General features: G+C 45.6%; 1 protein-coding gene across 1 annotated transcript in view; it reads left to right on the top strand.

Moving 5' to 3' along the window:
• Nucleotides 1-9,930, top strand: part of slc30a4 (solute carrier family 30 member 4) — a 57,839-nt gene extending 47,909 nt beyond the window's left edge. Inside the window, exon 7 of the mRNA XM_068018338.1 lies at nt 8,571-9,930. Within this exon, the coding sequence (XP_067874439.1) occupies nt 8,571-8,725 (155 nt within the window). The 3' untranslated portion in view covers nt 8,726-9,930. The remainder of the gene's footprint in view (nt 1-8,570) is intronic.
• Nucleotides 9,931-13,690: the final 3,760 nt, after the last annotated feature.

The raw sequence follows: 13,690 nt of genomic DNA on the forward strand, positions 1-13,690 counted from the left end.
TTGGGCACACTCTGGGATTAACCCTTTCGCCCACTCTGGGATTCATCCTTTGGCATACTCTGGGATTAACCTTTTGTCACACTCAGGGATTCACCCTCTGGCACACTCTGGGATTAACCCTTTGACACACTCTGGGATTAACCATTTGGCACATTCTGGGATTAACCCTGCAGCACACTTTGGGATTAACCCTTTGGCACACACTGGGACTAACCCTTTGGGACACTCTGGGATTAACCCTTTGGCACACTCTGGGATTAACACTGCAGCACACTCTGGGATTAACCCTGCAGCCCACTCTGGGATTAATCCTTTGGCACACTCTGGGATTAACCATTTGACACATTCTGGGACTAATCCTTTGGCACACTCTGGGATTAATCCTTTGGCACACTCTGGGATTAACCCTGCAGCACACTCTGGGATTAACCCTTCAGAACACTCTGGGATTAATCCTTTGGCACACTCTGGGATTAACCATTTGGCACACTCTGGGATTAATCCTTTGGCACACTCTGGGATTAACCATTTGGCACATTCTGGGATTGAATCTATGGCACATTCTGGGTTTAACCCTTTGGCACACTCTGGGATTTACCCTTTGGCACACACTGGGATAAATCCTGCAGCACACTCTGGGATTAACCCATTCGCCCAAACTGGGATTAACCTTTGGCAGACTCTGGGATTAACGCTTTTGCCTACACTGGGATTAACTCTTTGGCACTCTCTAGGGTTATCCTTTTGGCACACTCTGGGATTAACCATTTTGCATATCTTGGGATTAACCTTTTGGCACACTGTGGGATTAATCCTTGGGCACACTCTGGAATTAACCTTTTCGCCCACTCTGGGATTCATCCTTTTGGCTGACTCTGGGATTGACCCTTTTGCCCATTCTGGCATTAACCTTTTGGCACACTCTGGGATTAACCCTTTGGCACACTGTGGGATTAAGCCTTTGGCACATTCTGGGATTAGCCCTTTGGCGCACTCTGGGATCAAACATTTGACACACTCTGGGATTAACCTTTCGCCTACTCTGGGATTAACCCTTTGGCACGCTCTGGGGTTAACCCTTTGGCACACTCTGGTATTAACCCTTTCGCCCAATCTGGGATTCATCCTTTGGCATACTCTGGGATTGACTTTTTGTCAGACTCAGGGATTAACCCTTTGGCACACTCTGGGATTAACCCTTTGGTGCACTCTAGGATTAAGCCTTTAGCACACACTGGGATTAACCCTGCAGCACACTCTGGGATTAACCCTTCAGCACACTCTGGGATTAACCCTGCAGCACACTCTGGGATTAACCCTTCAGCACACTCTGGGATTAACCCTGCAGCACACTCTGGGATTAACCATTTGGCACACTCTGGGATTAATCCTTTGCCACGCTCTGGGATTAACCATTTGGCAGATTCTGGGATTGACCCTTTGGCACATTCTGGGATTTACCCTTTGGCACACTCTGGGATTAACCCTTTGGCACACTCTGGGATTAATCCTTTGCCACGCTCTGGGATTAACCATTTGGCAGATTCTGGGATTGACCCTTTGGCACATTCTGGGATTTACCCTTTGGCACACTCTGGGATTAACCCATTCGCCCAAAATGGGATTAACCTTTGGCAGACTCTGGGATTAACCCATTCGCCCAAAATGGGATTAACCTTTGGCAGACTCTGGGATTTACCCTTTGGCACACTCTGGGATTAACCCATTCGCCCAAGATGGGATTAACCTTTGGCAGACTCTGGGATTTACCCTTTGGCACATTCTGGGATTAACGCTTTTACCTACACTGGGATAACTCTTTGGCACTCTCTAGGGTTATCCTTTTGGCTAACTCTGGGATTAACCTTTTGGCACGCTCTGGGATTAACGCTTTCACCCACACTAGGATTAACTCCTTGGCACACTCTTTGGATTAACCCTTTGGCACGCTCTGGGATTAACCCTTTTGCCCACTCTGGCATTAACCGTTTGGCTCATTCTGGGATTAACCATTTTGCATATTTTGGGATTAACCATTTGGCACACTGTGGGATTAATCCTTCGGCACACTCTGGGATTAACCCTTTCGCCCACTCTGGGATTCAGCCTTTGGCATACTCTGGGGTTAACCCTTTGGCACATTCTGGGATTAACCCTTTGGCACACTCTGGGATGAACCCTTTGGCTCACTCTGGGGTTAACCCTTTCGCCCACTCTGGGATTCATCCTTTGGCACACTCTGGGGTTAACCCTTTGGCACACTTTGGGATTAACCCTTTGGCACACTCTGGGATGAACCCTTTGGCTCACTCTGGGGTTAACCCTTTCGCCCACTCTGGGATTCATCCTTTGGCATACTCTGGGATTAACCTTTTGTCAGACTCAGGGATTAACCCTGTGGCACACTCTGGGATTGCCCCATTTGCCCACTCTGGGTTTAACCCTTTCACCCACTCTGCGATTAACCCTTTGGCACACTCTGGGATTAACCCTTTCGCCCACTCTGGGATTAACCCTTTGGCTCATGCTAGGATTAAGCCTTTAGCACACTCTGGGATTAACCCTTTGGCACACTCTGGGATTAACCCTGCAGCACACTCTGGGATTCACCCTTTGGCACACTCTGGGATTAACCCTGCAGCACACTCTGGGATTAACCCTCTCACCCACTCTGGAGTTAACCATTTGACACACTCTGTGATTAACCCTGTGGCACACTCTGGGGTTAACCTTGCAGCACACTCTGGGATTAACCCTTCGGCACACTCTGGGGTTAACCGTTTGGCAGACTCTGGGATTAACCCTGTGGCACACTCTGGGATTAACCCTTTCACCCACTCTGGGATAAACCCTTTGGCAAACTCTGGGATTAAACCTTTGGCCCACTCTGGGATTAACCCTTCTGCACACTGTGGGATTAAGCATTTGGCCCATTCTGGGATTAACCCTTTGGCACACTGTGGGATAAACACTTTGGCACATTCTAGGATTCATCCTTTGGTCCACTCTGGGATTAACCCTTTCACCCACACTGGGATTAACCCTTTGGCTCACTCTGGTATTAACCCTGCAGCACACTCTGGGATTAAACCTTTGGCATACTCTGGGATTAACCCTTTGGCCCATTCTGGGATTAACCCTCTGGCCCACTCTGGGATTAACCCTTTCACCCACTCTGGGGTTAACCGTTTGGCTCACTCTTCGATTAACCCTGCAGCACACTCTGGGATTAACCCTTTGGCACACTCTGGGATTAACCCTTTGGCACACACTGGGATTAACCCTTTGGCTCACTCTGGGGTTAACCCTTTGGCTCACTCTGGGGCTAACCCTTTGGCACACTCTGGGATTAACCCTTTGGCACATTCTGGGATTAACCCTTTCACCCACTCTGGGGTTAACCCTTTGGCTCACTCTTCGATTAACCCTTTGGCTCACTCTGGGATTAACCCTTTGGCAGATTCTGGGATTCACCCTTTGGCCCACTCTGGGATTAACCCTTTGGCACATTCTGGGATTCACCCTTTGGCTCACTCTGGGGTTAACCCTTTGGCCCACTCTGGGATTAACCCTTTGGCAGATTCTGGGATTAACCCTTTGGCACATTCTGGGATTCACCCTTTGGCTCACTCTGGGATTAACCCTTTGGCAGATTCTGGGATTCACCCTTTGGCACATTCTGGGAATCACTCTTTGGCTCACTCTGGGGTTAACCCTTTGGCCCACTCTGGGATTAACCCTTTGGCAGATTCTGGGATTAACCCTTTGGCAGATTCTGGGATTCACCCTTTGGCCCACTCTGGGATTAACCCTTTGGCACATTCTGGGATTCACCCTTTGGCTCACTCTGGGGTTAACCCTTTGGCACACTCTGGGATTAACCCTTTGGCAGATTCTGGGATTCACCCTTTGGCACATTCTGGGATTCACCCTTTGGCACACTCTGGGGTTAACCCTTTGGCACACTCTGGGATTAACCCTTTGGCACACTCTGGGATTCACCCTTTGACCCACTCTGGGATTAACCCTTTGGCACATTCTGGGATTAACCCTTTGGCACACTCTGGGGTTAACCCTTTGGCACATTCTGGGATTAACCCTTTGGCAGATTCTGGGATTAACCCTTTGGCAGATTCTGGGATTCACCCTTTGGCCCACTCTGGGATTAACCCTTTGGCACATTCTGGGATTCACCCTTTGGCTCACTCTGGGGTTAACCCTTTGGCACACTCTGGGATTAACCCTTTGGCAGATTCTGGGATTCACCCTTTGGCACATTCTGGGATTCACCCTTTGGCACACTCTGGGGTTAACCCTTTGGCACACTCTGGGATTAACCCTTTGGCACATTTTGGGATTAACCCTTTGGCACACTCTGGGGTTAACCCTTTGGCACATTCTGGGATTCACCCTTTGGCCCACTCTGGGATTAACCCTTTGGCACATTCTGGGATTAACCCTTTGGCACACTCTGGGGTTAACCCTTTGGCACACTCTGGGGTTAACCCTTTGACACACACTGGGGTTAACCCTTTGGCTCACTCTGGGGTTAACCGTTTGGCACTTTCTGGGATTAACCCTGCGGCACACTCTGGGGTTAACCCTTTGACACACTGTGGGATAAACCCTTTGGCACACTCTTGGATTAACCCTTTGGCACACTTTGGGATCAACTCTTTGGCACACTCTGGGATTAATCCTTGGGCACACTCTGGGATTAACCCTTTCGCCCACTCTGCGATTCATCCTTTGGCATACTCTGGGATTGACCTTATATCAGACGCAGGGGTTAACCCTGTGGCACACGCTGGGATTAACCCATTTGCCCGCTCTGGGATTAACCCTTTCACCCACTCTGGGATTAACCTTTTGGCAGACTCACTGATTAACACTTTGGCACACTGTGTGATTAACCCTTTGGCACTTTCTGGGATTAACCCGTGGGCACATTAGTGGATTCACCCTTTGGCACACTCTGGCATTAACCCTTTCACCCACTCTGCGATTAACCCTGTGGCACACCCTGGGATTAACCCTTTGGCCCTCTCTGGGATTAACCCTTTGGCCTTCTCTGGGATTAACTCTTGGGCCCACTCTGGGATTATCCCTTTTGCCCACTCTGGGATTAAACCTTTGGCACACTCTGGGATTAACGTTTTTGCTCACTCTGGGTTTATCCCTTTGGCACACTCTGGGATTAACCCTTTGGCAGATTCTGGGATTAACCCTTTGGCACACTGTGGGAATAATCCTTTTACCTTCTCTGGGATTAACTCTTGGGCCCACTCTGGGATTATCCCTTTTGCCCACTCTGGGATTAAACCTTTGGCACACTGTGGGAATAATCCTTTTGCCTTCTCTGGGATTAACCCTTGGGCCCACTGTGGGATTTACCCTGCAGCACACTCTGAGGTTAACCCTTTGGCACACTGCATGGATTAACCGTTTGTCACACCATGGGGTTAACCCTTTGGCACACTCTGGGATTAACCATTTGGCACACTGCATAGATTAACCGTTTGTCACTCCATGGGCTTAACCCTTTGGCACACTCTGGGATTAACCCTCTAGCACACTTTCTCATTGATTATAAAAGGAACACATTGTTAGTTTGTGGTGTGTTAATCAGGATTTCTCACCTGTCAATTAAATGTAGGTCATTGACTGGTCCAAAGTCTTAACCTGCTGCTGAATTTGTGTCTGTCGAATGCCAAGAGTGTCTGTAAAAGGGAGACGCCCTGGGAGAGAGGGAGTTTTGAGGCAGAGAGGGAGGATTGTGGGAAGAGTGAGTGTGTATGGGGAGAGAATGAGTGAGTGTGGGGGTAGAGAGACGGGTATGTGGGGGTAGAGAGAGGGGTGTATGAAGGTAGAGAGAGGGGTATGTGGGGGTAGAGTGAGAGGGAGTGTGAGGTAGAGGGAGAGTGTGTGCAGTGGGGAGAATGTGGTGTCGAGGGGGTCGTTGGATCTATAGGTTTCAGAGCGGGGAGGAGGCTGAGCTTGGGCAGTTGGTAAATTAAGTTACACCATTTCTGAAATGCTTCAGCTGCCCCTGGGCAGCAGCGATCATAATATGATGGAATTTTACATTCAGTATGAGGGAGAGAAGAGTGGGTCTAAGACGAGTATTTTAAACTTAAATAAGGGCAATTATGAGGGCATGAAAACAGAGCTAGCAAAGGTGAACTGGCAAAGTTGTTTAAGGATAGGTCAATAGAGATGCAGTGGCAGACATTTAAGGGGATATTTCAGAATACACAGAACAGATACATTCCAACGAGAAAGAAAAATTTCAAGGGGAGGACCCACCATCCGTGGTTAACTAAAAAAGTTAAAAATAATATAAAACTTTTTTAAAAAGCATATATTTGTGCAAAGATGGGTGGCAGGTCAGAAGATTGGATAGAATATAAAAAGCAGCAAAGAATGACTAAAGGATTAATAAGGAGGAAAAAAATTAGAGTACGAGAGAAAGCTGGCTAGAAATATAAAGACAGATAGTAAGAGTTTCTATAGATATTTAAAAAAAAGAGTTAACAAAGTGAGCGTTGGTCCTATAGAAAGTGAGTCTGGGAAATTAATAAGGGAAAATAAGGAGATGGCAGGTGAATTGAACAAGTATTTTGCATTGGTCTTCACTATAGAGGATACAAGTAACATCCCAGTATTAGCTGTAAGTCAGGAAATGGAAGGGAGGGAGGAACTCAAGAAAATTACCATCACCAGGGAAGTGGTACTGAACAAATTGTTGGAGCTGTGGGCTGACAAGTCCCCAGTTCCCGATGGACTTCATCCTAGGGTCTTAAAAGAAGTGGCTAGTGAGATAGCTGATGTATTGGTGTTGATTTTCCAAAATTCCCTAGATTTGGGGGAGGTTCTATTAGATTGGAAAATAGCAAATGTAACTCCTTTACTCAAAAAGGGAGGAGACAGAAAGCAGGAAACTACAGGCCAGTTAGCTTAACATCTGTCTCAGGGAAAATGTTGGAAGCTATTATTAAAGACGTTATAGCAGGGCACTTCGAAAAATTCAAGGTAATCAGGCAGAGTCAACATGGTTTTGTGAAAGAGAAATCATGTTTTACCAATTTATTGGAGTTCTTTGAAGAAGTAACATGTGCTGTGAATAAAGGGGAACCGGTGGATGTACTGTACATAGATTTCCTGAAGGCATTTGATAAGGTGCCACATCAAAGGTTATTGCAGAAAATAAAAGCTCATGGTTTAGGGGGTAACATATTGACATGGATAGAAGATTGGCTAACAGGAAACAGAGAGTAGGCATAAATGGGTCATTTTCTGGTTGGCAAGATGTAATGAGTGGTGTGCCACAGGGATCTGTGCTGGGGCCTCAACTTTTTACAACTCATATAAATGACTTGGATGAAAGGACCGAAGGTATGTTCGCTAACTGTGCTGATGCCACAAAGATAAGTAAGAAAGTAAGTTGTGCAGTGGACATAATGAGGGTACAAAGGGATATAGATAGGTTAAGTGAGTGGGCAAAGACCTAGCAAATGGAGTATAATGTGGGAAAGTGTGAAATTGTCCATTTTGGCAGGAAGAATAAAAAAGAAGCATATTATCTAAATGGTGAGAGATTGCAGAGCTCTGAGATGCAGTGGGATCTGGGTGTCCGAGTGCATGAATCGCAAAGGTCCAGCACATAATTAGGAAAGCTAATAGAACGTTATCGTTTATTGCAAGGGGAATTGAATACAAAAGTAGGGAGGCTACGCTTCAGTTATACAGGGCATTGGTGAGACCACATCTGGAGTACTGTGTACAGTATTGGTCTCCTTATGTAAGGAAGAATGTAAATGCACTGGCAGCCGTTCAGGGAAGGTTTACTAGACTAATACCTGGAATGGGCGGGCTGTCTTATGTGGAAAGATTGTACAGGCCAGGCTTGTATCCACTGGAGTTTAGAAGAGTAAGAGGCAACTTGATTGAAACATATAAGATCCTGAGTGGTTTTGACAGGGTAGATGTGGAAAGGATGTTTCCCCTTGTGGGAGAATCTGGAACTAGTGGTCACTGTTTAAAAATAAGGGGTCGCCCATTTAAGACAAAGATGAGGAGAAATTTTTCTCTCAGAGGGTCGTGAGTCTTTGGAACTCTCTTCCTCAAAAGGTGGTGAAAGCAGAGTCTTTGAATATTTTTAAAGCAGTGGTAGATAGATTCTTGATAAGCAAGGGGGTGAAAGGTTATTGGGGTAGGCGGAAATGTGGAGTTGAGGTTACAATCAGATCAGCTATGATCATCTTGAATGGTGGAGCAGGCTCGAGGGGCCGAGTGGCCTCCCCCTGCTCCTAATTGGTATGTTTGTATGTTCAGTTCTCAGGTCACTCTGAGCTGCTATTGTGGGAGGTCTAGTTTCAGCAGAAGAGTTGGTTTGCTGGATCAGTGCAGATTGAATAATAAAGTGCTACATTTGTCTGAATGTTGTGACCTGTATTTGTGAGGCACTCACTGGCTTAGGTTATTTGGGATAATCCTGCCATGAATTGTTTGTAGTTTTCAGTATGCTCCTGTCAGTTACTCAATTCTGATTGATGTTTGTGTCTGTTCAGTTCCAGAGAGTTTCTCCAGATGGGAAGATGTTCAGTCCAAGGCACGCCAGATCTTGCTGTGTGCTTATGGTATGCACCAATGCACAGTGCAACTGCAGATCTACAAGGAAACAGTGAACAATGTTTGCACTAAGTGCAGCTCCTTGGATGTTTAGGGGCCTGGACTCTGGTTTGAGGGAAGGGAGCAAATCCACTCAACAAATTGCTGAGAAAATCTAGAACTCATAACTTTTATACAAATTAAAAAGCAGCATTTGAAAATCTTAACACAACAACAGTAATCGAGGAAAACAACTGTAATATCCTAACATCCCACAGCCTGATGTCTCATTCAGTCGCATTGGTACTTTATAAAGCTATGAAGACCTCTGTCTCAACAGCTCATTTTGAAGAACTTCTCGTTGCTTAATTGCTCTTCAGACTGGTCAACTCCTCCTCCAATCTTGACATTAGTCTTTGTATTCTCCAGTATCTGGGCACTGGACAGTATTATTGATTTGCTATACATGAAGCTCCACATGCTTTTGAACTTTCCATTTACTACAAAAACTTATTTTAGCTATCTAAATGAAATATTTTAGAATTTGTATTGACTTTAATGCACCAGTGGTTTAGAGCCTTGCAGTATTACATATCCTGGGAACTAAGAGACCATGTAGAGAATTAGTGAGTGAAGTGGAATGATTCCAGCACAGGCACAATGGGCTGAAAGGCCTCATTCTTGTGCTGTATCATTCTCTGAGTTTTCAAAGCCTCAGGATTGAGTTCAAGGTTTAGGAGCTGGGTCAAAATTTGATTCATTACAAACCAGTTGTGTTGCTTCAGCCAAATGAGTGAATAATTATGAAAGTGCCTCTAATATGTTTACCCCTTTCCCATTTCCCTTTCACGTTTGTTTACTTCTAGTCCCATCTCCATCTCCCAGTGTGGAGAGCTGGGAAATAGAATTCCTGTTGCCAGTAGCAGTGTTGGTCCAATGTTAAGGGGTCTGGTGGAAGATGGTAGTTTATTTACTTTAATACTCTTCAGCTCACTGCCTCCGCAGTTCAGTCTCACCTGAGACCCTGGAATTTGGTTCTGATTATAATCAGTGGGTTGAAATGCAGGTCTCTACCTTGTGTAACTAATAGCTGAGTCACAGGCAGGACCATCGTGTAGCTAAATTAGTTACAGTTGAATGTGCAATAGTACAGTCTGTCTGGAATATGGATATAAAAACTCTCCAATAGACTGACACTGCTTTATCCCATGTACTTTATCTGAAGTTTTGACTTTTTCAGTGTTTACTGTTAAACAGTATTTTATAATCAACACTTTAAATTATGTATTTTTGAAATAAATTTCCTGTGATAATGTTTAATTAGCTGACCTCTTAATGCCTGTCCTTAAACATTACAGAAACTAACTGTTTAACCCTTGCACCTCCCTGAGAGAACTCGTATTTTATACATTTTATAAGGAAAAACTGAAAAAGTTACGTGCATCCAGTGCCTCCGAACAATGTTTATTACAGTCTGCTTCTCGGTAATGTGTGCTGACACTGTCGTAACAGCATCCAGTCAATCCCAACGTAACCTCAACTCAGCAGATCAAAATTACTATTACCACCTTTCCACTTTTCCCTTTTTCTAAATGTTGGGTGTAATTCCACAAGCAATGGATTCTCTCTGACACTGAACATTATTTGTATCAGCTTTGACAGTGAGTGTCACCAGCTATTCAATACAGGAACTATCACTGCCTTGCTGCTGTCTACACATATGCCCTTCAGCAGTAATTCTCTGACCCAGGGTTGTGACACTGGCAATCTTATTGATTTACCTGCTTTAAATTCTCATTGTCTAGACTTGCTGGCTATTCCTTTACACAGACAACTCCCTGCCTTAAGAAGGGTCACTGACCCGAAACGTTAACTCTGCTTCTCTTTCCACAGATGCTGCCAGACCTGCTGAGTGAATCCGGCATTTCTTGTTTTTGTCCCTGTCTGAAGATGGGGGGAGGACACCTGGTAACTGATGTCACTTCTGCTCTAACTAGCTGAAGTCCAGGCTCCAGAAAATCTGTCTTTGATTCTGATTTGTCATCTGGTAACTTGTCTCCTAATTATTGCTAATGATCCTTACTGTTCCCCTGCCCATGGTTAAAGAGCTGTCCACAGGAATGCAAAGAACATCAATAACATTAATCAGGTAACAGCAGTAACTGGTGTATGTAATATTTAATTATTACAGATATTTGATTTTTGAAACCCCTGCATTTTTTTCACCCCGTAAAGCTTTCTGAATTCAGTGATAATCTATTCAGGAATCGGGATGTGTTTGCAGATATATTGGTGGATATATCTGCTCGCTCTGCTAACTCCCCTACTCCCAGAGCTGCAGCCATGTGTAGTCCAGTTCGACAAGCAGTGATGGCTTCTGCTGTCCAGGAATATAGGCTGCTATTCAACTGTAGGCGCCTCACATCTAAACCTGAACAGCCCATCTATTTCCAGTTGGCACCATTCAGTGGAGGAAGAAACTGTTAATGTTTCAGCTGAAGATCTGTCATCTTCCAGTTCTGAAGAAGGGTCACTGACCTGAAACCTTAACTGTGCTACTTTCTCCACAGATGCTGCCAGACCTGCTGAGTATTTCTAGTACTTTCTGTTTTTATTTCAGGTTTCCAGCATCTGCAGTAGTTTGCATTATGAGAGGTCGTTCAGTGATAATCAGAGACCCTGATCACGGCCAACATCATCACAAAAAAGTCATTAACTTCATACGGATCAGGGTGGGACAAGGGTTCTGGATTTAGTGAGAGTTTACACCAGCTCAAAGCACAGTGATGTGGGACTGACATTGGGCTTAAACTTGGAAATATATTGGTCACTTGGAGGTCATGTCACAGGCTCTGTGTAAATGGTTATGGAAGCGGTTTGTCTGAGGCATGGCCAAAATGGTTTTAAGCTCTTGGTGCGGCTGCTTTTTTGGTAATTGCCCCTTTGCCAGATTGCAGCAGCTTCAGAATTAATGTTTGTGTCACCATCTCTGAATAGGTTTGCTAACTTTGACCCTGGAGTTTGTGATAATGTAAAACCTACTTTCAAAGAATTACTTTTGGATCAATTCTAGATCCAAAATAAATGTGTGGATATTATATTCACAAAACCCAACTCTCAATCTCTCCAACTTTCTGTTTATAGACGTTGTGTTTCTTTTAGATGTAGAATTGATTTGACAATAATATTTGGAATGTGTGAGGAGCCTCGGATTCTGTCTTGTTCCACAGTTACCTTGTTTTGTTACTTTGCAGCCTGTGTCTGCTTCTCTCAGTCACATTGTGTTGCATTTGTTGAAGCTGAATACAGTTTTACACACATTTCACCAGGTTACAGCAAACACTTCATTTTCTACTGAATTAATTTTTGAGGCCACCTATTACAGCGCTTTTCTCTGGCATCTGAGTCGGGCAGGGCTTGTTAATGTGAGTCCATCATCTCAACGTGATACCGCCCTCCATAAAATCCCGCTCCGTTAAAAGCTTTCCATTGATGATTTTAATGAAAACCAGTTCCCTGAATTCAAGAATGTTCTGTCCTGAAATTATTGTAAAGCTGAATAAACAGAATTTGCATAACTCCATAATCTTCTAAATTCATTAGAGATTTCTGCTGTTTTTTTTGTTGGTACCAAAAATCGTTTTCTCACTGAAACCCGGGCAGTGTCGGAGGGGCGGTACCGAGGGAGCCCCGCACTGTCAGTGTTGCTGCTTCCCAGACTGTTGCTGAATAGTTGACAGTTCCAAGCCACCCTGAGCTGCATTAAGAGTGAGGGAGCAGGGAGAGAGGAATGGGAGGGGGAGGGGGGGAATGGGAGGGAGAGGGGGAGGGGGGAGTGGGAGGGGAGGAGAGGAGAGGGGGAGGGAGAGGGGAGGGGGTGGGGGCGGGAGAGAGGAAAGGAGGGGTAGAAGGCAGGGGAGAGAGAGGGAGGGGAGAAGAGCGGAGAGGAGGGGAAGGAGAGAGGGGAGGGAGGGGGAGGGGGGAGGAGACTAAGGGGGGAGGGGAGGACGAGGGGAGGGAGGAGGAGGGGAGGGTAGGTGGAGGACGAGGGGAGGGAGGAGAAGGGGAGGGTAGGTGGAGGGGAGGAGGGGGAGAAGAAGGTGGGGGGAGGGGAAGGGAGGAGGAGAAAGGATTGGCCCACTCAAGGACAAATGAGGAAAGTTATGCGTGGAGTCAGAGAAAATGGGTGAGATTCTAAACGAGTACTTTGCATCGGTATTCACCGAGGAGAGGGACATGACGGATGTTGAGGTTAGGGACAGATGTTTGATTACTCTAGGTCAAGTCGGCATAAGGAGGGAGGAAGTGTTGGGTATTCTAAAAGGCATTAAGGTGGACAAGTCCCCAGGTCCAGATGGGATCTATCCCAGGTTACTGAGGGAAGCGAGAGAGGAAATAGCTGGAGCCTTAACAGATATCTTTGCAGCATCCTTAAACACGGGTGAGGTCCCGGAGGACTGGAGAATTGCTAATGTTGTCCCCTTGTTTAAGAAGGGTAGCAGGGAAAATCCAGGTAATTATAGACCGGTGAGCCTGACGTCAGTGGTAGGGAAGCTGCTGGAGAAGATACTGAGGGATAGGATCTATTCCCATTTGGAAGAAAATGGACTTATCAGTGATAGGCAACATGGTTTTGTGCAGGGAAGGTCATGTCTTACCAACTTAATAGAATTCTTTGAGGAAGTGACAAAGTTGATTGATGAGGGAAGGGCTGTAGATGTCATATACATGGACTTCAGTAAGGCGTTTGATAAGGTTCCCCATGGTAGGCTGATGGAGAAAGTGAAGTCGCATGGGGTCCAGGGTGTACTAGCTAGATGGATAAAGAACTGGCTGGGCAACAGGAGACAGAGAGTAGCAGTGGAAGGGAGTTTCTCAAAATGGAGACGTGTGACCAGTGGTGTTCCACAGGGATCCGTGCTGGGACCACTGTTGTTTGTGATATACATAAATGATTTGGAGGAAAGTATAGGTGGTCTGATTAGCAAGTTTGCAGACGACACTAAGATTGGTGGAGTAGCAGATAGTGAAGGGGACTGTCAGAGAATACAGCAGAATATAAATAGATTGGAGAGTTGGG

The sequence above is a fragment of the Heterodontus francisci genome, chromosome 38 (genome assembly GCF_036365525.1).
Source record: "Heterodontus francisci isolate sHetFra1 chromosome 38, sHetFra1.hap1, whole genome shotgun sequence".
NCBI lineage: Eukaryota > Metazoa > Chordata > Chondrichthyes > Heterodontiformes > Heterodontidae > Heterodontus > Heterodontus francisci.